General features: G+C 47.7%; 2 protein-coding genes across 7 annotated transcripts in view; both read left to right on the top strand.

The window, feature by feature from the left end:
• Position 1: 1 nt before the first annotated feature.
• trmu (tRNA 5-methylaminomethyl-2-thiouridylate methyltransferase) lies at positions 2–3,795 on the top strand. Its single transcript, XM_027014588.3, has 11 exons — positions 2–187; positions 316–481; positions 567–673; positions 774–896; positions 1,110–1,282; positions 1,797–1,850; positions 1,949–2,015; positions 2,103–2,203; positions 2,347–2,491; positions 2,791–2,873; positions 3,129–3,795. Exons 1-11 carry the CDS (start codon positions 106–108, stop codon positions 3,279–3,281), a joined length of 1,254 nt encoding a protein of 417 aa, XP_026870389.2. The 5' UTR covers positions 2–105; the 3' UTR covers positions 3,282–3,795.
• Positions 3,796–4,591: 796 nt separating this feature from the next.
• celsr1a (cadherin EGF LAG seven-pass G-type receptor 1a) overlaps positions 4,592–24,870 on the top strand; it is a 68,551-nt gene continuing 48,272 nt past the window's right edge. For 3 of the 6 annotated variants that reach the window (XM_081722531.1, XM_081722529.1, XM_035528407.2), the window contains exon 1: positions 4,592–8,325. In XM_081722531.1, the coding sequence (XP_081578657.1) occupies positions 4,812–8,325 (3,514 nt within the window). In that variant the 5' untranslated portion in view covers positions 4,592–4,811. The remainder of the gene's footprint in view (positions 8,326–24,870) is intronic. The other 3 variants (XM_081722532.1, XM_081722530.1, XM_035528408.2) reach the window with 1 other exon arrangement.

Raw genomic sequence — 24,870 nt, 5'->3', positions numbered from 1 at the left:
GGACTAAAACATGGCGTCGTTCGGCAGTAGAGTGTGACATTTCTATTACTTCGGTACATTATTTTCTTTAATGACCTCTTAGGGAAAAAAGCTTATATTAATATAATGGGTGTGGTAAGACATGTCGTGTGCGCTATGTCGGGTGGGGTCGACAGCTCAGTCAGCGCACTTCTACTCAAACGCAGAGGTAAGATATTCATCCTGTTACAGCGCTCCTTCGGAGTGCCTTCCTTCACAATCCAGTCTTTCTCTCCTCGTCTTTTCCTGGAGAGCCGTAATTCCGTCCTTCTCTCCTCGTCTTTCCGTGGGACCTAGGTTACTTCGTCACTGGGGTGTTTATGAAGAACTGGGACTCCCTGGATGAGAAGGGGTCGTGCACGTCGGAAAAGGACTGCGAAGACGCGTATAAAGTGTGCCAGTTGCTGGATATGCCCTTTCACCAGGTCTCCTATGTCAAAGAGTACTGGCATGAAGTGTTTAGGTAGGTAACTTTAGTCATCTCTTGTTGGCAATCCAGAATGCTGCTGCATATGATGCTTTTATGACTATTTTCTCTCTTTTCTAAGTAATCTTCTTGGGGAATACCAGAAGGGCAGAACACCAAATCCAGACATAATGTGCAACAAACACATCAAATTTAAACACTTCTATAATTATGCAATCAATACTTTAGGTAAGTGTTTCATATCTATGTGTCTCATATCTTCTTTTTTTTGTTGTTGTCGTCATTCTTAGTAATGACTTGGAAAAAAGCTGCTCTTGATGTTGCACAGGTGCTGATGCGATGGCAACTGGTCACTATGCAAGGACATCTCTGGAAGATGAGGAGGTTTTTCAGCAGTCACAAACTCCTGCATTACATGCTCTCTTTAGAGATCGCTTTGAGGTTAGAAATGGTGAGTCTCCAGTCTGTGTATTTACCACCATTGGCATGGTAAGAAGTCATGCCTTTTCTTAGCAATCTGCTGTCCTGGCTTTTCCTATTTATTTATTTGTTTTCTTTTTTTTTTTTTCTTTTTTTTTTTTTGTAAGATTGATATGTCATTAACTATTGCCTTGGATTTTCTTAACATATTCTTTTTGGACTGTTTTCTTGATTTGATTTCTAGCTGTGAGGCTGTATCAAGGTGCTGATCGCCTTAAAGACCAAACCTTTTTCCTCAGCCAAATCTCCCAGGATGCATTGCGACAGACCATTTTCCCCCTGGCAGGGCTGACTAAAGATTTTGTGAAGAAGATAGCTGCTGAGGCTGGTTTCCATCACGTCCTGAATAAGAAGGAGGTAGTATTGCCATGTCTTACTCTAACCACCTATTTTATTCAGGACATTGGGTAATTACAAAAACCTCGCCAATGTGGTAAGAGATTGGGCCCCGTATGTCCTGCTTAGTGTTCTTAGCCTTTCTGCTAGTCTTTCTAACCACAGTGTCACTGCTGTGTTAAAATGACCTGCCACCCAATTAATTTCCACTCAGCCGTTGTCCCATGGTGGGAATCTGACCAATGGTTGAGTAGCGGGTAGCTTCCAAATTACGTATGGCGATAGATGAGCAACAGTCCCTGCACGCATAAAATGCACTGATACAATATGTGCAACTAATGAAATGACCAGTGCAACAACATCGGAGGTGTTTTTCAATAAATTGGGTGAGGTGTGTGTAACTTGTGGTTACAAACATTTTAAACAGGAATTTGCAATTCTTTGCATTAGAGAATTTGAGTATTGTGTATTCCAGAGTAACTTAAATAGGTGTTTTTTTATGCTCAACTTGTCCATGCTTTCTTGTCTCCTTAAGAGCATGGGAATCTGCTTCATTGGCGAGCGACATTTCGAGGACTTCATCCTTGAGGTACGTGCCCCTGTACATGCAGTAGCCTGATGTGGCCTACAGCCATACATATGACATGCTGCAGTGTGGGTTCGAATGTCGCCTTCTCCCTGCGGTAGTACTTGGAGCCCAGACCTGGACATTTCGTCTCCATTGACGATGGGAAGATAATGGGAGAGCATAAAGGTATATGGTGCTCATATAGTGTACTGTGTATATTGCCAGTGGTGCTGTGTGGACCAAGCATGGAGCGGCTTTGTGCTTTCCATGCAGGCTGGTTCACGTTTACCTTGGGGCAGAGGGCAAGGATACCAGGACAAAGAGATGCATGGTTTGTGGTTGATAAAGATATCACAACTGGAGACATCTTTGTTGTAAGTTTTACATCATTAAATCATCATTCGTAGTGCTTTTTATAAAGTTTTTTTTATTGTTTATTTTTCTTGTTGTTGTTTATTTAAAGCCAGATCAATGACATTTTACATAACTGACCGGAAGCTTGGCTCTGCCTTTTTAGGGTCCTACCACCAACCATCCAGCACTGTTACGGGACACTGTGCAGACTGATCGCTTCCACTGGATCACGGAGGAGCCTCCTGCTGAACTGGTCCACACTCAGATGATGGAGTGCCACTTCCGCTTCATACACCAGATGCTGCTGAGTGAGTCACTACCTGTCTTTGCAGGGGAGCGTGGGACTCAGTCACCATCCTCTGGTTTTCCAGAGTTTTTGGTATAGGTGGTGTTCCAGTGAGTTGTTTTAAGGACGGTTGCATACAAATGTCATTTGGTATGTTTCTGTTATTGTCAACAATGTCAAATATGTCTATTAATGTCTGTTTTGGGGCACAGTGTATATATTTAAAATATGTTCCACCAATAACAGTGAGGTGTGTGTGTGTGTGTGTGTGTGTGTGTGTGTGTGTGTGTGTGTGTGTGTGTGTGTGTGTGTGTGTGTCAGTGCCATGCACTGTGACCCTAAATCTCGATGGATCAGTCTGGATAACAACAAAAAAACCACTGAGGGCACTGACACCTGGGCAGGTAAACTAAAACTATTACAGAAATTTGTGTTATATAGTGAGTGGATGTGGCATTAAAAGGCAGGGTGTGTAAGTTGTATGAAGAGTTTTCATTTCAATTTCATGAATCAATATTTCCATGTAATACATTTTTTTTTAAGTTTATCAATGTTATTTCTTAATTACAGACTGTTACAATTTAATTTAGGATTTAATCACATGAGTAAAGGGTGCAGTAATGTAGCCGTGATTGGCCTTGGCTGTCTTCACTCTGCAGTTTGCTGTACTGTATAAAGGGGACGAGTGTCTGGGCAGTGGGAAGATTGTTCGGCTGGGCCCCAGTGAGCACACCCTCCGGGGGGTCCGACGTCAGCTGAGCCAGGCACAAGCAGCCAGAGACTTGGAGAGACCACCGGAGCCGGCCAGCTAACAGCTGGACTGCCCCCTAACCAGCGTGCATGCATGCATCAGCCTCTGGGAACATTCTTCTCCATGTGCTCGTTCCTAGTGGTGACTGGCCGTGCAGGTGAAGGGCTAACCCGCAGACTGTGTTCTGGAGATGTTCGTAGGCGAATTCAGAACTCTGGAGGTGACAAAAGAATCACAATAATGCTGACTGGGTGATGTGGAGAGAAACAGGTTTTGACAATATGATGTTGTATTTGTAGCCTGAAAAAGAGTTTTAAGACCATACTAATTCAGTTAATAATTGAAATAATCCAATAAGTAAATATTATACAGGTGATTCTTTAAATGTATTAAAGTGTATTAATTTTTTTACTAAATGATGTAATGAATCTGACATAGAAACAATCTGAGACAAATTTTGCATACTCACTTGCTCAGTTTTAGTGTTTAAAAATGACATTTGATTTGGTTACCTTTTGAGGCCTGTATATCGATATTAGCAGTTCTAAAGTAATAAACGTCATATGGTATATTTATTCCGATTTTATCAACTGAGTATTTTTTTTCTGCAGTTACCCAACCTATTGGATAAAAGCGTGCGGTTCTCCTTCTCTTGGCCACTAGAGGGAGCATGTGGATCAGTTGAGGCCATGAATTCTGCACTAGATTAGCGGAAACTCGAACGCTAAACTATAGAATTAATGAGTGAATGTTGGACAAGATCCCAGACCCCACCCTAGAGAGAGAGATTAAACATCATTTATTTGATTTACTTACTAAGTTTCTTTTTATAAGTTTGTCTTTCCCTCCACCGTTTCACCCTGCAGTATTTAAAGTAAAATGTTATATGCGCTTAATTTGTATTTATTTAATCAGTTGTGGAATATAACCCTTATAATATATTGGAATATAACCACTTATAATAGAAGTGGAAAGTTATATGATCAGTTCAGATCATATAAAGTCATGTACCAAATGTAATGTAACATCAGCAACCGATATTCCAAAGACATAATGGTAAGGGGAAGGAAAAGTTTTCCAACATTTATTATAACAGAAATCTGAATGCCTGCTCTTGTGTTTTAGAAGAGTACTTAAGACACTCTCACCAAGTTTAAGAAAACTCAAACGAACACTTGGAAGAAGGAAAAAACTTCCTATCCCAGATCGCCAAAAGACGTAAATAGAAATGCATAGCACCGATTGAATAACAATGCGCTGACCATTTCCATCAGTTTAGGAGCTGCTACGCGTAACCCCGAGAAACCCCCACCCCCGAGAACGCGCCTCGGGGGGCGAGCGCAGCAGGTTTATGCTAATGACCGGCGGAGGAGGGGAGACGCGCGGAGCCATTTTGTATCCATTTAAAACTTAACGTGGAAAGATGACACTGCGGTCCGTGGGATCCACGACAAGAAGTGGTGTGGGTTTTTTCGGGGGGAATAAAAACTACCATGAAGGATAAAAGAAAGCCAAAGTGTTGGGAGAAGGAGAGCTGAGGACTTTCTTTGGACTTAACTCGCGGGGAAGTGAGGCTGAGGGATTTTAAACCATGGAACTTTGCTGGATCTTGGTGATCCCGCTTCTCAGCGCGCCTTGTGCCGGAGGTTTCGACTTGCACCTTTCGGATACTTTCCACTTGGGAACCGTCTTGGCAAATGTATCTCTCGGCCCGGGCTGGACGTACAAGCTCGACAGGACTTCGACTTCCAAAGCCATTGGGAATATTGTAAAGGTGGACGAGCGAGACGGCGCGGTCCGCCTGGTACGCGAGGTGGACTGTGCGCGCCTCCCGAAGGGTAGCCCGCTGCCCCTTACTTTCAGGATCGCCTCTTCAGCATCGGACACTTTTGTCATCGCGCACTTTAACGTGTTTGTACACGGGCAGGACTGCTTCATCAAGTACAGAAGAAAGAGCGCCGTTAACAAGCCCGATGTTCACGTCCATTACCTGTACGGTTTGGGAGCGACTTCCTGCCTTCCTTCAGGTGTTTTGCTCGTCAGCCTCGCGGACTATTTACCTGCCTTTGCGCGGCATGCCAACGTTTCTGCCTGTTCTTGCACAGCAAAACATCTGAGCGTGTTTCTGCGCGAAAGGAGTTTGTATGTGCAAGGTGCCCGCTGTTTGTCGGGGAAGAGCGACGAGGACACGGTCCTGTGCGCGCTGCGCGACTCGCGCGGCCGCCACCTCTCCGCACGCGTCACGCTGCGTCTCGTGGCACCCTCGCCGGGGGACGTTCGGCGTGGACCTCACGCGTGGAAAAAGCGCGAAGTCAGGAGCGCGAACTCCGCTCCCGTGTTTCAGCTGCCCAATTACCAGGTGTCCGTCCCCGAGAACGAGCCGGCGGGGACGCACGTCATCACACTCAAAGCCACGGACGCCGACGGCGGCGAGGCCGGCCGGGTCGAGTACGGCATGGAGGCGTTGTTCGACAGCAGGTCGAGCGACTTTTTTCGGATAGACCCGCAGACAGGCCACGTCGAGACCGAGCAGCCGCTGGACAGGGAGTTCAAGGACACCCACGTCTTTAAAGTGACGGCGACCGACCACGGCGCCCCGCGGCGCTCCGCCGCGTCCTTCCTCACCGTCACCGTGGGCGACGCGAACGACCACGACCCCGTCTTCGAGCAGAGCGCGTACAGGGTGAGCATCCGCGAGAACGTGGAGGCGGGCTTCGAGGTCCTGACCGTGAGGGCGACGGACGAGGACGCGCCTTCAAACGCCAACATGATCTATAAGATCGTGAGCGGCGACGACGGCGCCAACTCCGTCTTCGAGATCGATTCCCGGCACGGGCTCGTGAAAGTTAAGGTGCGACCGGATAGAGAAGTCACTGCAAAGTACGAACTCATAGTAGAGGCCAATGACCAAGGGAAGGACCCGGGGCCTCGTAGCGCAACGGCCACGGTGCATATAACGGTAGAAGACGAGAACGACAACTACCCTCAGTTCAGTGAGAGAAGGTATGTTGTCCAGGTGCCCGAGAATGTGCCTGTCAACACCAGAGTGGCTCAGGTGGAAGCCACTGACAAAGATGAGGGCAACAATGCCAAAGTTCATTATAGTATAATCAACGGCAATGTGAGGGGTCAGTTCTACATTCACACGCCAACCGGTGAAATTGACGTTATAAATCCACTAGATTATGAAACAAACAGGGATTATAGTTTGCGTATAAAGGCCCAGGATGGAGGCAGACCTCCTCTCATTAATAGCACAGGAATGGTGATTGTGCAAGTGATTGATGTGAATGACAACGCCCCCATGTTTGTAAGTACTCCATTCCAGGCTACTGTTTTGGAGAATGTACCCCTCGGGTACTCGGTGATTCATATTCAGGCTATTGATGCTGATTCTGGTGAAAATGCCCGCTTGGATTACCACCTCATAGAAACTTCCCCTGACTTCCCCTTCACCATCAACAACAGCACAGGCTGGATTACAGTCAGTGCTGAGCTGGACAGAGAAGCCACAGAGTTTTACACCTTTGGCGTGGAAGCTAGAGATAATGGCATCCCCGCGATGTCCTCTTCTGCTAGCGTCAGCATCACGGTGCTGGATGTGAACGACAATGTGCCCACGTTCACCGAGAAGGTTTACTCGCTGAAAATCAACGAGGATGCCCTAGTGGGCACCAGCGTGCTGACGGTGACTGCTGTGGATCGGGACATCAACAGCGTGGTGACCTACCAGATAAGCAGCGGCAACACGCGGAACAGGTTTGCCATCACCAGCCAGAGCGGTGGCGGGCTCATCACCCTGGCCTTGCCGCTGGACTACAAGCAGGAGCGGCAGTATGTTCTGACCATCACGGCGTCGGATGGCACGCGGTACGACACGGCGCAGGTCTTCATCAATGTCACTGATGCCAACACCCACAGGCCTGTGTTCCAGAGTGCCAACTACCAGGTTCTGATCAGCGAGGACAAGCCCATTGGGTCTACTGTGGTTGTCATCAGTGCTACAGACGAGGACACCGGAGAGAACGCGCGCATCACATATATCATGGAGGATAACGTGCCACAGTTCAAGATTGACCCAGACTCAGGAGCCATTACCACACAGATGGAGATTGATTATGAGGACCAGGCTTCGTACACCTTGGCCATCATCGCCCATGACAATGGCATCCCACAAAAGATGGACACCACCTATGTGGAGATCATCGTCGAGGACGCCAACGACAACGCCCCTCAGTTTAGCCAAGAGAAGTACCAGGGTAAGGTGTTCGAGGACGTGTCTCTGTACACCAGTGTGCTCCAGATCTCTGCCTCGGACAGGGACTCCGGCTCCAACGGTAGGGTGAGCTACACCTTCCAGGGCGGCGATGATGGTGAAGGAGACTTCTTCATTGAGCAATACTCGGGTATCATCAGAACCAACCGTAAGCTGGACAGGGAGAACGTTCCAGTCTACAACCTGAGAGCCTTTGCCATAGACAGAGGAAGTCCTCCCCTCAAAGCTGCAGTGGAGGTCCAGGTGTCGGTGCTGGACATCAACGATAATGCCCCGGTGTTTGAGAAAGATGAGCTGTATATCTATGTCAAGGAGAACAGCCCTGCCCACTCTGTGGTGGCCCAGATAACCGCCACAGACCCAGATGAAGGAACCAATGCTCAGATCATGTACCAAATAGTGGAAGGAAATGTACCTGAGGTTTTTGACTTGGACATCTTCACTGGAGACCTCAAAGCACTCATGGATTTGGACTATGAGACGAAGACGGAGTACGTAATAGTAGTGCAGGCCACGTCCGCCCCGCTGGTCAGCAGAGCGACGGTCCACATCCGCCTGGTCGACATCAATGACAACGACCCCGTCCTGCACAACTTTGAGATCATCTTTAACAACTACGTCACCAACAAGTCCAACAGCTTTCCCACAGGCGTCATAGGGAAGGTGCCGGCCCATGACCCGGATGTGTCTGATAAGCTCCAGTACAGCTTTGTGGAAGGGAATGAGTTGAGTCTGCTGATCCTTAACCCAGATACTGGAGAGCTCAAACTGAGCAGGGACCTGGACAATAACAGGCCACTGGAGGCTATCATGAAAGTGGCTGTTTCAGGTAAGAGCCTTTTAGACTCTCGCACTCATACGGCGCAGTGGTAATGCACGATGGTCCAACCAGTATCCACTATAAGGGCAGTAAAGACCCGACTTCATTTCATCTGCTAATGTAGAGGGAGCACTGAATGTGGACTATCCAGTGCAGCTGAAGTAAACGGAGTTAGATGCCAGCTGCTACGAGCTGCTGTCTGCATTCAGTGCTTGCTCCAGGCTATAGAAGAATCCTGTTCTGCTTCTTTTGAGCCATTTTCCAGGATTTATTACGTTGTTATTGTTCTTGTGGGAGATGTTAACAATTCTGCGTAAAAAAAAAAAAAAAAAGACATTCGTGTCACTTAAAATCAGATGATTCCTGGTATACATTTTATGTTGAAACAATTTAGGTGAGATGCCTTTTTTTCTTTTCCTCCAAGCGCAGACTTTGTTGTGTGAGCGGAACGGGTAAACGTAATGCCGACATTGTCCTTGACCGGCTGGCTAAATTTTAAAGTGAAAAAAAATTAATGTGTACAGGAGTCTCAGCAGTGCTCGGGGTCTGTTTTGGGGGGCAGGGCACAATCCAGCTCTCTTCTCTCACTCTTTCACTCTCTCCCTCTCACACACATTCAAATGTAATTGAGGCTTCAGATCTCAGTGCTTGGTCTCTCTTCTCCTTCAATTTCCCTCCCCTTTTTGTTTCACTCACAAATTTCTCTTCCTGTTCATTTGCAACCTGCATTTTGCGTTGGGTTTCACCCAGCAAGCTCCTCTTGGCCTGACGATTGTGGCTTTATTTTTGACTCTCTGTAGTTGCGACTGCTGCTCTTCTGCTGAGCAGCGGCCATCAGCCAGTATCCCAGGCTGCCTCTGTAGGTCTCTGTGTCCCCTGCACCTCTTCTCTCCATCAGTCTCTCCCTCTATTTTCTCTCTAGAGTGAATTGGAGTGAGAAACAAATCATTTTTCACTCTCGTTAAAGTAATGTATAACATCCCCCCCCTTCACAATGACACAGGCACACCCACAAGTCAAATGGTAACCATTAACACTGGTTATGTGACCTCTTCACCTCTGGCTTATGGAAAAGAGGAAAACCATCAAGGCATTAGCTTAAACAGGCTCTGAACTAGACCTCAGCAGGCTTCTACGGAAATTAAAGCTTTCAGATGATGAATAGGATCCATAAATATGCCATAATCATATGTAGTCAGTAGTCGGTGTAGTCACTGATGTTTGTGCACAGTGTAGTCACTGATGTTTGTTTTTGTTTTTGTGGGGGTTTTTTTGGGGTTGTTTTTTTTTTTAAATCGACTTAAATAATTGTAACACCTAATACTTATGTTCAGATCAGTAGAGAACCATGGAGTTTGGTATATTCAAAAATTATTTTTGAACTCGAAGTGAATGTATAAGTAGACTTTTTAATTTAATAAATTACAAACATTAACAGTAAGAGGAAATCTTTCTCTCACTGCCTCCCCCCGCCCTATCGGATGAGCTTCAGGTAGTTATTTTACCCACCCCAAGAAACATAAGAACTCTGAGATTTCCCCTTCTGATAAAAGTAGGTTAACGCTCTAGTCACAACAAAGGCCCTGCTTCCTTTCAAAAACACAGCAAGGACCACAAACACAGGGCAATGAGGGCTGTGTGTTCTAGCTGTCACCTAATCTCCCTTATCTTGATCAGGCAGGCCTCTTTATCATCTCAGGGGTCTCCTCGTTAACACGGCGTCTCTCGCAGCAGTGCGGAGGCTTGATTTTGGTCCGCTGCCTGACTCCTCCCGTTTGAGCGGATCCACACAGGCGAGAGCCCTCCCGTCCGCACCCGAAAGGCTCAGGAGAGGGGCTTTCAGAGACCAGACCCGTACCCGGGGGGTGAAAAAAAAACGAACACAAAAAAAACCCCGCAAAAGATCTAAGCTTTGCCAGAGGCCTTCGTGGTGACACAGGGCTGTGTGCGGTGTCCAAAGGAGAAGATGGATGCTAAATCATCTCAACTTGCGCAACCATCAGCCTGCCGCTACACGCAGGCCCATGGAGAGAAGGCAGGCGTCTGCCCCCCAGCCCTGATGGCCGTGTCTGCTGATGGGCTACTCTGGCTGAGTGCTGCGGGACTAGCATAGCTGGGCTTTTTAACGTTACGTGCCCCACTACTTTCAAGTTTATCTCCATTTCAGTTTTTAAAGTTCCAGCTGTCTTAGAAAGGTTTCTGTGCTTGAGTTTCTGATATTTAACAAGGATGTGCAAGTATTTGGCTGGATATGGTAATGCAACCAGTGTTGAAACGTTTTAGTAGAATTGTACTATAGCTGATTTTGGGGAAGACTTGTAGTATGTGACTGATTAAGGCCCAGTCATTAGGAGACGAAAGTAAATTGTAAAGTAAATTGGTCTGAAATGCATATGTTCCTGTGGTGGCAGTTTAGGGGTGTGCGCGGGATAGCTTTTGCATGCTTGTGTCTAATTCAAAAGAGGCAGTCTGTCAGTAGCAGGAGACCGGGAGGCAGGGTGTCAGTAGCAGGAGACCGGGAGGCACTCTGGTCGTAACAAGGCCGTCTTTACTCCAGGTGGAAGGCCGCTTTCTACACACAAACGTTTGCCCTTTGACCCTAAGGGTGGGGTGTGTGGTGTTGGAGCTCTCCCTGTCTCATGCCCCTTTGAGTATTCTTTACTCAGCTGGTTTAGAAAGCTAGTTTAATCCTACTTTCCTTCACTGGCCTAATGTGTGACTAACTGACTTAACACGCCATCATTAGCATTGTTCGTTTGCTCAGCTGCATTATAATGTGTCGTCCTAGTGGTTAGTGGTTCCTTTCTCTCTGTTGATGTTTCAGAACGTAATGTAGTTGGAAGAATCCCATTATGAAAACACGCAGAAATGCACAGCATTCTTAAATGTCATCCCAAAACTGGGATGTCTACCTCTCCCTATACCTGCCTATGGAGTTTGCCTCAAACAACGCGTCTGGGCCTCTGTTGTAGCTGTTAGATTTGTACTTGGCATCTGTGGAAACTGTAGATCACAGTTTCACTTGGTCCTGCCGTGACTGTGCTGTACTTTCTGTCCTGTTATATGCAAACTGTCTCTGCTCTGTAATCTAAGAAACAGATGATCAGATGACGATGTTCAGTGGCATTTGGGTCAAGCTTGGTGTGACTGTGATTACTGAGCTGCATTTCAGTGCCTTTGTTCTTCCGTGCACTGTAATGAGCTGCAGGACTTTGCAGGCCTAAAACACAGCTCCCTTTGTTCTGAGTTATAAGAAATCAGGGGAACCTGAACACCAGCCTGAACGTCAGCACTGAACCTCAACCTGAAAATGAGTTCAACCTAAAATAACAGCAAAAGAGGGCTGTATCACCGCCAGGTGAACAGGAACGGTGTCCAAGTCATGTTTAATCTCGCGGAGTCATTCAGAGGCAAGGTAGAGAGCGGAGGCAGGGGGTGGGGTCTGGGTGGAGGGCCGTGGATGGTGGGCGGAGCCAGGTGAAAATGAGATTCAGATTTGGGGTTGAGTGTGAGACAGTTTGCGCTGAAACATGGGAAGCCATTTTGTTTTACAATCTTCCTCCTCTTGGCATGACTTAGTTTCAGTTTTGCTGTAAATTGACATGCTTAAAAAGTCTGTCAGAATGAGACCGCTTATGTTTTCGTCTGGGTTTTTTTTGTTTTTGTTAACGTTGCAAGATCTCTTCCTCCTGCATGTTCTGCCATAATGTCAGCCTATAAACCTCACCGCCGGGATGTGGTGCTCGTTTGCGTTCTCCTGGGCAAGCGTGAGATACGTTAAAGGCCCTCGAGCTCTCCAGCATCGCTGAGGTTTTGAAATGAACGTGTCGGTAAACCCGTTTCATCCATCCATCTCTTCTGGCACCGCGCTTGGAGGAGTGTGGGGAGTAAATGACAGGCTTGGCTATGGCGTCACTCTGGGAACACTGTCAGCTTCATCCCCGGCCTCGGGCTGCACCCGGCCGTGATGCTCGGAACCAGCCAAGCCATACTGGTGCCCAAAAATATCAAATCTGGTTGAGGATGAGCTATAATTTTCAGCTATGAAATCAGGCCATTTTCTCATCCTCCACCATCAAATTAGAGGCGTTTCTTTCAGTAGAGGTAAAGCCTATATCCACCCATGAAATTGTGAGCTTTTAGTTTAAGTTCCATATGTAGGGTTGTTAATGATGATACATACTGTAAACTTTGTTTGTTTCCTTTTACTGCATCATAACATAATGTTTCAGGATTGTGGACACACCCGCAAACTCACACTAAAGAGTTAGTAGCACTGTCCATTAGTATTAAAAATATCCAATTAGTATTAAATACTAGTGCATTTAATATTGCTTCTGTTCCCACGCTGCCCTGGCTTCTTTTAGCTCACCGCTGCAGTATGTCTGAGTGCTGAAGGTCCCGTGTCAGTAGGTGTGTGTTCTAGGCATTGCGGCCCTCACGTTGGAGACTGCAGCCCTGCCTGTGTCCACCCCGTCCCCTCATCTGTTACCCCCTTCATTTTTGGAGCTCGGACTGTGTCCGACAGGCCAAACACGGTGCGGGACAGTGATTTCACCAGCTGGAATTCAGACGGGGGGACCTGTTAGGTGTAACGTGACACAACGCGCTGCCCCCTCGGCCGTCCCCGTCCTGGCGCTTTCAGAAAGAGGCCTTTGTCCTTCGTGCCGAGGAGCTTAAAAGGCATCCGGATCAGCTAGCAGCCTACAGCGGGGAAGAGCCAGATTACATGCGCATGTCCGTCACCAATGCTGTAAAAATCCTCTTTGCAGAACTCCATGAGACTGGGAGGGTTCTGCGGTCCTACCAAACTCAGTCCCTCAACCACTAGCCTCTTTGCCCTCTTCCTGTTCGGCTGTTCTTACCCGCGTAGGACGGTGCCAACGGATGGTGGAAGCGCATACTATAGTGGATCTCTCTATTACAATTACGACTTGCTGATGTTCTGGGAAATGTCGTCTCCTAAACCTGGTGTTCGTCAGGGGAAGTTACAGTTTGTTTAATGTCATCGCTGCTCAATCTAAAGTATATTCTTTTAGCTGAAGTAGATTTACAAGGGGAAAAAAAAAAATTCTTAATGGCTCCGTTGCTTGTAATGGCAAAAACATGTCTCTTTCCAGAATGTTAAAATACTAACAGTCTGTGTCATGCTGGCGTGGATCTGGTGTAACCGCTTTGAATGCATGCAAAGCTCATGCCACCCTTTGTCCTGCACTGGTTGTTGTCATAATTCGGATAAGCTTTTGTAAGCCTTAGAAATGTGTTAAGGTTCTGGTTTCCATTTTGAAAAGGTGTATTTTTGACCCTGCAGGCTAAACTCCTCATGTGTAGGCAGCTTAACTGTATTGAATTTGCGCTGCCTTTTAAAGGTGCCCGTTCCTTCCTTTAAGAAGACTCTCTGCCGTCGCTGTTTAAGGGGACTTTCACCTCTTTCTGAGCACTGTTTTGGGACCTCTGTGTATACGTGCACACCCGTCTCGCAACCATGTGTGAAAGAAAAAAAAAAAATCAGGAGTTTGCTCAATCACGGGTGTTGACGACAAAACAACAAACCTACCTCGCAGCCTCTCAGATTACACTCACATATAAGTAGACCTTGTGTCAGGATAACAGCTGAACTTCCTCACACAATAGCATTCTCCATTCTACTCAAAACCCATGTGTTTTGGGAAATAGCTGAAGTGCTACTACCACATTGCCTGGCTCTGGTGGATTTCATCTAATGTACATTAGATTGTCAGCTTGAAGAATTTGAAGTCCTATTTTGTGTGTCTGTGCCTGAGAGAGAGGGAGAGAGAGAATGCATTAGGAATGGTGTCAGTTGCTCTTTTGTTCCTCCAAATGTCTGTGCCCAAGTCCCGGTCACGTCACGTGGACAAGTTGCCAGAGGATCACTAATGGAGTTAAGCAAGCTAAGGGCTTTCTGCTAGCCAGAGGCGACACGCAGCAGGAGGCAGACCAACTCGAAGCCTTCTCCTAGCAGTGTCTCAGCCAGCCCAGCCCTGGTGTACAGGTGCTGTTGGTCCCAGTGGAGCTGTTCCGCTGCTAAGAACTAATGCTAAAGCCCAGCTGGGATACAGCACAGACCCACGCTCTCATCTGCCCTGACCCTCTGGTTTTTATTGGGCTGCGTGTTTGGACTGGGTTACTAGAAATTATTTACTCCATTACTGTGTTCATATGGGAATATGATCTGATCCCGAATATGGTTTTCTAAAGGCATAAAGCATTAAATAATTCAAAATGAATAAATTAAAAACAACTTGTAAACATTTCTTATGTAGTCTTTGGGGAAATTATGTATGGAGTATTTATTAAATATGATATGGAAAAAAAAAATCTGAACATGTCAGAGTTTAGTCTTAAAACCTATAGGTCAGTTCTCTTACATTGCTGAGTAGCACTGGTTTGAACTTTAAAAGAGCATGGAGTTCCTAGGTCGTGACCGGAATGGGAGCGTTTTGACCTTTGCTTTAGGAGGTCAAAATCAGGTCATCCCAGAGCAAATGAGATCTGATCACCAGCAAACCTCAGAATACACACACACACACACACATGCACGCACATAAAATCCCAGGGGGAAAACTGTTCCTCTGGAGACTTTGAAGAATGGGAGTGTGAATTCTTTGATTATAAGCACTTCAGAGATTACCAGGGTACAGCTAGGGTCTTTTCCCCCAAAACATCCTGCGTTCTCCTGCTTAGTGGAACCTTAAAAAGTGCCTTGTTGCATAGTTGGCATTCGTTGTTCATTTCCCACTGTAACCTTAGTCTTTCTATAGTCATTTGGGCTTAAACTTTTGATAGGTCTTTGTTTTAAGGTGGGGTTTTTTTTCTGTTCAAGTAGACATTAGAAATTCACATCTGAATTTATTTATTTATTTTTCTTTATTAAAGTAACTTTGTACCTTTTTTTACAAATTTTTTTCCAAGTCTCTGTGTACACTGAGAGTGCTTAAGAGTTTCTCCACAAGTGCAAACACCTCCACAAAAGACCCAGGGGGTGCGTGGAGAGGTTTGGAGGTTAGAGGTGGAGGGTCTTTTCCATGTCAAAAGAGCTCTTCAGAATGCCAATAGCGTGTGTAGGTTCAGGGTGTAGCGCCCGCTGTTTGCAGGTATCATGGGTAAGGGCGTCCCAGGGGCTGCACCTCGTCTGCGTGTCGGGTCATCTCAGTTCACGGAGCACATCATTGCGGGTGGGGTGGGGTGTTGAGTGTTTTAGAGGTTCCGTATAGGTCTGGTCTTACCGGCCTCGGTTTTGTCTTTGTGTCGGCAGCTCTGTTGGCCAATGTTGGAACTTTTTATTGCTCTGAGAAATGATTCCTGTTTACATAAGAGGAGGTACAGTGTCAGGTTTATGGTGAGGTGTTGTAGTGATTGCTGATATGTCAAGATCTTGGTCAAGATCCAGTTTAAGAAATACAACTTCACAATATGTTGCCTTCATTCTTGTAGCGATGATCGTAAAAACACTGTTTCTGCTGTTGCTAACCAATTGCCCATCTTCAGTGGAAAGAAAGTTCTTTTGAGACTTGCTGTGGCTATTGATCGTTTAGCATCTGCCAGTTGGGTTTAAATGTTTTTGTTTTTGTAATGTCTGAGTTGCAATGCTGCATTTTTCCCTTCCTCTGCGCCCCTACCCTTCAGCCCCTCTTCTCCATACCAGCACCTCCACCATATCAGCTCTAAGCCAGTTGCGCCCAGCATGTCCCTGGGACAGTGAGGTCTGTGATGACAGGAATGAGAGTCTCCACCAGCAATAACATTCACCATACTGGAGCTGCCAACCCAGCAGCTGCCTCCATTCCTGTTAGGAGCATGTTGGAGTTCTTCAAACACACACGTACACACTCACTCACTCACTCACTCACTCACTCACATACATACATACATACATACATACATACATACATACACACACACGTACACACACATACTCACATACATACATACATACATACATACATCACACACACACACACGTACACACACATACTCACATACATACATACATCACACACACACACGTACACACACATACTCACATACATACATACATACATACATACACACACACGTACACACACATACTCACATACATACATACATACATACATACATACATCACACACACACACATACACACACACATATACACGTACACACACATATACACACTCACTCACATATACACACACACGTACACACGCACACACGTACACACACACATCCTTGTGCCAGCTTGTTCCTTGCCCATTTATCACTGTTCTCTTCAGGCTAGAATGAATCATTTCATGGTTCCAAAGTTAACACGATCATCAGAGCTGTCATGACATCAAGCATGTCCTGGAGTCTGATCCATTGTTTCGGTTTGCATGGTTAGTTGCATCACAGAATGCACACGCACAGTGCCTGTTAAACACTGGGTTCAGCTGTGGCTGGATTTTTGCAGAAATGTTTGGCCATTGCTGTTTTTTGTTATCTGATCACCCTTTTGTTTTATCCAGCGTGCTGCCAGGTTTCTTAGTTTTCTGAAACCTCCGTTCTGCCACTTCAGCCCAGCCACACCCCTGGAGTTACCGCACAGAAAAGACTGCTGTGCTGTTAACAGCCACCGATGGGCTTGCTGATCCCGCTCTGCAGGACTCCACTACTTTCACAGCCAGCTGGAACGCCAAAACACCTTTGTGTGTCAAACCCTGGCGTTCGACGCTAGCAGGTTTCCCACACACCAGAGGTGTAGTACAGCCAGAACGAAACGAGTCCATACGCTTAATGAGACCTGTCCCGGGCTGGTGCTGCTGGTTGACTGGGTGGGGCGGGTGGGGCGTGGGCCTCGCAGGCTGCCAGGTCTGTGCATACGGTGGCGGCGGCAGAGTTTGGCTGCTGCGCTCCTGGCACGCTGTCCGACGAAGTGCAAATGTAGCTGCTGTTATTACAGCGATGACAGTGCTGCGCTGGCATGTGTGGCATGGGTGCGTTGCAGGATTCATGTAAGCTGAGCTCCCTCGCTTTTATTCATCTTTTCTTTTCTTTTTTTCTCTTTCTCTTTGAGCATGAGAGGACAAGGGACTTGCTCTCCTTTATTCACTCTCCCTCTCTCTCTCTCTCTCTCTCTCTTTCTCTCCCTCTCTCCCTCTCCTCCTAAGAGGGGGTCATTGGGTCATTGCCTCTCCCACTCTCTGGGCCTTTTGGAGGGGTAGCGATATCGCCATGGTGATCGCAAGCCCTTCTCCCAGCCGCTATAGCGACGGCTCTCAGGCGGTGGCGAGGGGGCCAGGGGCCATTGTGCTCTTCCCGGTTGCCCTTTGATCGTGAGCCCTCCAGGGGTCTGCGTGCTGCTCCGCTGCACAGTGCAGGACAGAAGGCACAGCAACAGCCCTCCTGCTTTGTTCTGCTTTTATTTGTCTATGCGTTTGTTTATGTTTTTCACTGCGTGAGTGTAAGGCTTTCTTCAGCATCGCAGCAGACAAACCGTATGCTCTCCTGCCAGATGTCTGGGGGGCAAAGGCTACTTTTACCGAGCGTCTTATTTGCATCCAACGGAAAGGGGATCGTGTTTTCAAGGCTATCCTCCACTGTTCTCAGCCACTGTAATACCGCAACCAAATGCCAGCGATCACGCGGCACGCGGCTGTTCCGAGCCGGCTTTCTCGCGCGGGAGAGGAGAGGCCGCGCTGTCAGAGAGGCCCAGGCTGTAGGCGTGCTGTGCGAGGATGGGAGTGTGTGGGGGAGAGCTTGGTCTCCGCGGTGCAGATCAGAGGACAAATCCAGGAGCTGAACAGCCTACTGAGAGCATGCAGGAGCTGTTGAGCTGTGACTGCCCAGGCTCCCTGATCACCAGATCCATCCATGCAGGCCCTCAGCCTGGGCCAGCCACACTGGCTTCTACAGTGGTCATGGGCACATCTGGTTTGTGCTTATCTCATAGCAAGAGAAAGTAATTTGGGAATGTGTTTAGCACAGCCCAGTTAAAAGAGAGTTTGGGCTCTTCTTCAAAGACACCCATCCATGTATCTCTCCTTGCTTGTGAGTGCCAACTGTATCAGTGTCAATGTCATTAGATCTCTCTCTCCTCTCTCACAAATGCACACACACACACACACACACACACACACACTCACCCCTTCTCTTTCTGTGGAAGCAGGGCAGTGTCTGGTTGCAGTCATTGTTCACCCTGGTTACTGATAAACAGGCATCTTAGTTACCAGCCCCTGGATGATTGGCTCTTTTCAAAAAAATAAAAAGAGGGGGGGGGGGGGGGAAGGGGGTGGGTGGGGGCAGTTGCCGAGGTAACGCAGGGACTTGTGCAAATTTGAAAAAGAGAACCAGGCCCATCATGAGGGGGTGTGGAAGCAGTTTTACAGCCATTACAAATGGTCAGAGATGGCTTGAGCTCGCAGCAAGCTCGATTTGTTACTAGGCAGTAAGTTCCACTCCCCCAAAATTCCCTCTATAAACATTTAAAGAGGGGCCAGGACAAGCCCATGACTGATTATGAAGTTTCATTCATCACTGAGCATGTTATTACAACTCACCCGATCTGGTGATTTTTATGCAATATAGTGTCGTGGTCCATGATCATCTAATATACTTCAGTATAAGTGTACAGGTTTTCTGTATTCTGGAATACTTGGATTGGCACAGTTTGTGATTGTCAGCAGTTTGTCCATAACAGTGTGACTCTGAAATGCCACAGTAGGTCTCACATTCCCTACGAACCGTTGGCTGTCATTCTGACCATGAAACCGAAGGAATTGTGAACAAATGAGTGCTTCTCACAGTGCGGCCGTGATTGCGCTGATTAGTCATGGTGAAACTCAACCGTTCCCTTTCTCTTTTCTCACCCCACACTTTTCTGCTGCGAGCGTTTCCTCCAGGATGTGCAGCGGCTAACGAGTCGCTAATAACTCCGGCCCACTTAAACCCGTCAGGTGACGTGGAAGGCCAGTAATTGGACCCGGCACTCGTGCTGAATTATGACCCCTGTGCGCACACACCACCCACTCCAACAGCACTCGCAGCCTCAATCGAAGCAATGCAAATTTGTATGCCAGTTCATTATTTATAATGTTGCGCTCTTTGAGGCATCCAGGTACCCCTCAGTTTGGGTATATCTGAGCTCTTGGCCTCCCGAAACGGTGCCGAGGTCATTTAAAGTGGCAGATGCGCCTGGAGTTCCTCCGAGCGGTTTTTGATGTTTTAATTGAGTTTTGGCTGGAGCGGCAGCCCCCCCCCCCTTGGCTCCGTTCCTCCCTCCCACCATGTGCCATAAACCCCAGTACCCCCAAGATCCACTTCTGCTAGGTTCCCTGTTTTACTGCCCCACCAAGAAGAGAACAAAGGCGTCTCAGGCTAGTACTTTTCACCGGGCCGTGGATTGGGGGCGCGGAGGGGCCAATCAAACCCATTAGAGGCTGCATGGGGCTGTCTAGGTGCTTTCTGTTCGTCCCCTCCTCTGGAAGAACAGGTCCGGGAGAACGGGCCCGCCCGGAGCGCCACGCTCTCCGCCCATGCCTCCGTGCACATGTGCTTTATGTTTGCAGGCTTTTACTGGGACGGACGCGTGCTTTTAGGGGAAGGGGGCTGTGGTTAATTAAAACGAAAGGTAGTGGGCGTGCTCATGAGTAGAGGGCTCAGTTCCACCATGAAGAGTGATTTGTGAGGCTCACAAATCAAAATTTGTGAGGGAAGGGGTGCGGGCTTGGAGTTACTCAGCGGAGATTAAAGCTTAATTCAGAAACGTTTTAGAATGTGCCACTACTACAGAGTAATTTAGCCCAAAGCTGTGTTTGACACAAACACATCCATAATTTCTTGTTGCTCAGTCAGTGTGTGGTTGAGCAGGAAGACAAGTATTTGCACTTGGTTTTGTTTAAAGCTCGAGCAGGCCTGAACCCTATTGCAGGCCTAGCAGCGCTTGCTTATGAGTGTTTAAGGTTAGCAGCTAATTGAGGTGGTAGGCATTTTGGGGGTAAAGATGAAGTGAGTTTTTGTTTTGCTGAGATACAGAGCATCAGTTGCTGCACTTTCATATGGAAACAGCAACCAGCTCAGAATGGTTTTTGACCCACCAGGAGTCACTTTGAAGTGTGAGTGTGAAAGCAAGGGGCACAGCCTTACTTTGTCACTCACTCTGGGGTGTGTGTGTGCGTGTGCGTTGGGGGTGTTAAGCCCCTGCTGCATTCACACTAACACCGACGATTGAGGTGGCAAACCAGTGAGAAGAGAACTTTATGCTCCATTGGCCTGCTTGCACGCTGACCCATGACTAGTGCCTTGGGACAACCTTCACCCTTATGACTGAAATCACCAAACTGGTTTGAGATCAGCTTCCACCAGCAGGCACTCAGCCATGAGCAGAGTCTGGCGCTAACCTTCTTTATCATTGTCATCCCTCTGGGGGGAGGAGAGGAATTCCATTCAGCTTTAATACCTTTCCCCCTCCTTTGGTCCTTTCTTCATATGGTGGCCTCTGTAAGAGAGAGTGTAAATCACTCTGGCCTTCTGCATGCCTGAGGAAGAAAGAGTGCTGCACTCCAGAAAGATCTCATAAGAATAAGAGACAAATTCTTTGTTTTTAAGATGAATTGCTACCACAGTGCGCACAAGTCTCGGGGCCGTGGAAATCTCGTGGACACGTGAAGCCCGCCTGCGTTAGCACACGCTGAGTCCAACCCATGTGGGAGCAGCGTCGCAACAAAGACACACAAATTGGGCTGGAGCACTGGGCGTGGCCCAGAGTGACAGGACAGAACCGCTCCGCAGTTAACACCATTTACAACCGTCAGCCATTTCAAGTGTTTAATGATTTACAGTATAAAAAGTCCCATCTACCAAGTCAGGTATCATTTTACGAGAGCTTTCAGGGTGGTGGTAAAAGTGAGAGCTACCAGACCCACACTTGCGCAGCTCTTTGTCTGGCCTGCTCTAAGCTCCATTGTCAGTGTGAGGTGGTGTGTTAAAAGGGGCAAGTGGGTCGTGTCAGTGGTACGCTAGAAAAGCCTTCCACACCTGACCTCCAGCACATCCACTGTCTGCCTCTGTTCCTGTGGAGAAGAGGGCCTCGGAAGTCCCCCTGCTACTCCTCCCACACCTGGTCAGTGCCGGTTTCCATGCCTCGGAGAGCATAGCTGGAACAAAGGCGCATGTTTGTGCAGCGGGAGAGTTAGCCAGGAGCCTGTCGGTGTGTGGAGAGAGGCCCGCAGGTAGACGCTGGAGAGCAGCCCAGCCCCAGGCAGCTGCCTCCAGCCCCACCCCGTCCCCCTAACAGGTGGGAGCGTCTTCACAGGAACATGCTGCAGCAAGGTTTGAGACTGTTTGAGGATAAGGTTATTAACGAGATTCATCACAACTGAGGTTGTTAATGGGGCCCATGTTCTAGTGCTGTCAGAGAAGAGAGATTGGAAAGGAAGTGGTGTGCGTTGTCGCTGTGAATGCTACAGCCATTACGGGTTCTGATGGACTCCAGAGGTAAACAGATGTGGGCTGCGTGGGAGGTCTGCTGCACTTTTGCCTGCTCTGCAGCCAGAGTGCAGCCACTCCTAGGACCTTGTTCCTCTGTAAGGAGAAAGATAAACTGATGGAGGATCAGTCTTTGCATGCTTAAGAGGTCACTGATGCCAGCTTATAATGTTGCCTTGCTTATTAGTTATGGACTCTTCACTCAGGAATATGACTGGTTTTATACTTTGTCTGAACCATTAAGAGGAAGGGGGTACATTGATAGATGCCAAACTCTTAGCATGACCCATCTGAGTCTTCACTCATCTTAAGGTTTCTTCCTCATATCGTCTCTTTTTTTCCCCCTTGCCAGTCACCATTAACTTGCTTGTTAAATTGAACTAATGCTGGAGGAAAAAAAATGGCAAAGCGTGTCTTAACTTTACTCAGCACCGTTCAGATCCGTGTAGGCAGTTAAGAGAGAGAACACTGATTCTTATCTGTCCACCTTAGTCACTTTGTTTTAATCTCTGATTCACAGCGTGCCAGCTCTTAAATTCTCCGAGATGGAAGCATTGGAATTGGCCTTGACAGATGCTGTTGTTTGCATAGTTCCGGTGTTGTTTTGATTTGATCGGGTGCTCCACGAGACCTTCTGTTGTGCCGACGCGCCAACGTATCACCCAGAGCTATCTCTGCATCACTGCATGCCTGCCTTTTTCCTGCGTCACGTCTCAACCGCTACTCTAGACATATGCGAACATGAGTATGAATGTGGGTGTGGATGAATTAGAAAGTCCAGCTCATCATGACTGTTGTGCTCTAAAGAGTCCATGCATATTTGACAGAGGGAAGAAATGTGGATTTACACATGACAGAGCACATGTCTTCAAGGCAGATACCCGCCGATAGGAGTTGGTTTAACTGAGCTGGATTAACTGAGTTGTCTAGTCATAGGCAGCAGGCTGTCCTCTGGATCTAGAGAATGAGTCAGAGCCTTGGCTGGTGAGTATTCCTCAACCCCCCCAACCTAAGCCTGGGAAATGAATTTCAGCAGCAAATGTGGTTGAGAGGCAGCCCCCAGGGGCTAAGCTTTCTTCTTCATCTTAGTTCTGTCTGTGCGACATTGGCTACTGGCACCATGCCAAATCGACCGATGAGAGATTGTGTGTCACACCATCAGACATACGGTTGCCTTGACTACTGCTCTCTCTCCTGGAATGAGGTCTTAATGACCACTCATGTTGTTTTATGGTCCAAAACTCCTGGTCAAGAGAGAGTGCGGGTCCGTTTGGCACTGATCCGATGGCAGAACCTGGATGAGCTGACCTGTGACCTGGTAATGCAGGATGTTGAGCTGCAACTCAAATATCACCCTCAAAGCAGCTTCATGTTACTCACTAAGTGGATTTCAGCTGTGGAAGTCAATTACTGGCTGAGAGTGCTTCTTGTTTAACATGCTACACATTTACTAGCATAAAACAGCCTGGAAACTCTGTAGCTGCTCTAAAAACGTAGGTGTGCTTTGGAAGGCACTTATCAGCTTGTCCCATAATCCTTCAGCAGATAAACATCATACAAGACTAGTTGTAAAGCTCCGGCCAATTTAATACACAACGGCCATGGCACTTGCCCTTGGCTCGTTGGAGTGAGGAGGGGAAGACGGAGGCTCCAATCTTCCGCAACCTTAGCCCAGGTAGCATAATGAGCAAGACCAGGCTTTCTATCACAGTCTAGTATCTCCTGTCCTGTGGAACAGCTGAGTGAGCACAGCTATCTACTAGATGGTGGACAATAGCCCAGAGAGAAACGGAGTAACTGCAGTCCATCTAGAACTAATCAAACTGTTAGTGTCCTCTGAGTGGACCCATTAAGCTATGTCTCCTTTTCCAACAGTGCCTCTTTTCTTCTCTTGTGTTTAGGACGGGCCAGCTCAGCCTCCTTTGGTAACTGAACAGGAGCAGGTATTCGATGGAACTCAGTTTGCTTGACTACACTTGCATTTGCAGTGAGGACAAACTGAGCCTTCCTGTCGAGAGCACAGTGATCTCACTTGTTAGCACGCGTGTCTTGCCTGTAATGTGCCATTCTTTTATTTTAATGCTTGTTTGAATAGCTGATTGCGATTCCATCCTTAAATCCTGAAGACATACCTCTTAAAACTCTCCTGGGATTTGTTGGGACTGCTGAAAAGCCACTTCATTCTGCATGGCACCATCCAACTTTATGAATTACACCTTATTAACAAAGAACTGAATCCAGTTGGTCAACATGGGCCTTACACCACATTGTGATCTACCTGCGGTACACAGTTAGATCAAATACCAATGAACACAATCAGCCAGCAGAGTAGAACATATAGCATTGGCCTAGAACAGACTAGGAGCAATTGTTTCTGGGCACTTTAGTATCTGGCGATTCCTTGTACTTCATAGCTGATCCCAGTGCCGGAAGGTTCCCCCTTCTCACCTGTTCAGGACACTATCCACCCCCTCACCTTCAAGGGCTAAACGCCCCTGCCCACCTCCACATTGCATGTCTGTTCTGTGAGGCTGTGGCCGTCTTAGCATGCCAGGCCCTGTAATATTTCACTGGGACTGGGAGAGGAATGGGCAGAGGCACCCCGGACCCCAACCTCAGCTCAGCTGTTGGAGGCAGGGTTTGGTCTTGCTGGCTGCATTAGAGAGCTGCCGCTCCCCGTCTGTACTCCTCCAGGCCTCCTAATGAGAGGTGGGTCCAAGTCCGCTTTAAAAGACGTCTAATAAGTCAAGTACCCTCTTCAGCACCAAAGCCTGTTCATGGGCCACGGGGACATCTGCTCTCTGTCTGGACTCAGTTGCTCGCTCTCTCACCTTCCTGGTATACCAGTGTACCTATGGCCCCTTCTCTGGGCTGGGTTACACCGAGGCCAGAGCTGCCCTCGGCTCTTTGATGTGCAAACGGAGACAGACAGTAAAACCTGAGAACAGATATATCGGGGAGATGAGCAGCGCTTTCACTGAGCATTTCCAGATACACCGCTGCCAACACACAGCCCCTTCCTACACACCGCACGCCCCGCTCTGCAACGGGGGAGATAAAAAGAGAGGGAGGGAGAGAGAAGGAAATGGA

The sequence above is a fragment of the Electrophorus electricus genome, chromosome 11 (genome assembly GCF_041902795.1).
Source record: "Electrophorus electricus isolate QZ-2024a chromosome 11, ASM4190279v1, whole genome shotgun sequence".
Classification (NCBI taxonomy): domain Eukaryota; kingdom Metazoa; phylum Chordata; class Actinopteri; order Gymnotiformes; family Gymnotidae; genus Electrophorus; species Electrophorus electricus.
Note: the sequence above shows the minus strand (reverse complement) of the source record. Positions and strands in the feature narration are given on the sequence as shown.

Coding starts and splice junctions, on each gene's coding strand:
- trmu (XM_027014588.3), top strand. CDS start 106: ATGGGTGTGGTAAGACATGTCGTGTGCGCTATGTCGGGTGGGGTCGAC. Junction 188..315: donor ACTTCTACTCAAACGCAGAG/GTAAGATATTCA, acceptor CGTGGGACCTAG/GTTACTTCGTCACTGGGGTG. Junction 1,283..1,796: donor ACGTCCTGAATAAGAAGGAG/GTAGTATTGCCA, acceptor TGTCTCCTTAAG/AGCATGGGAATCTGCTTCAT.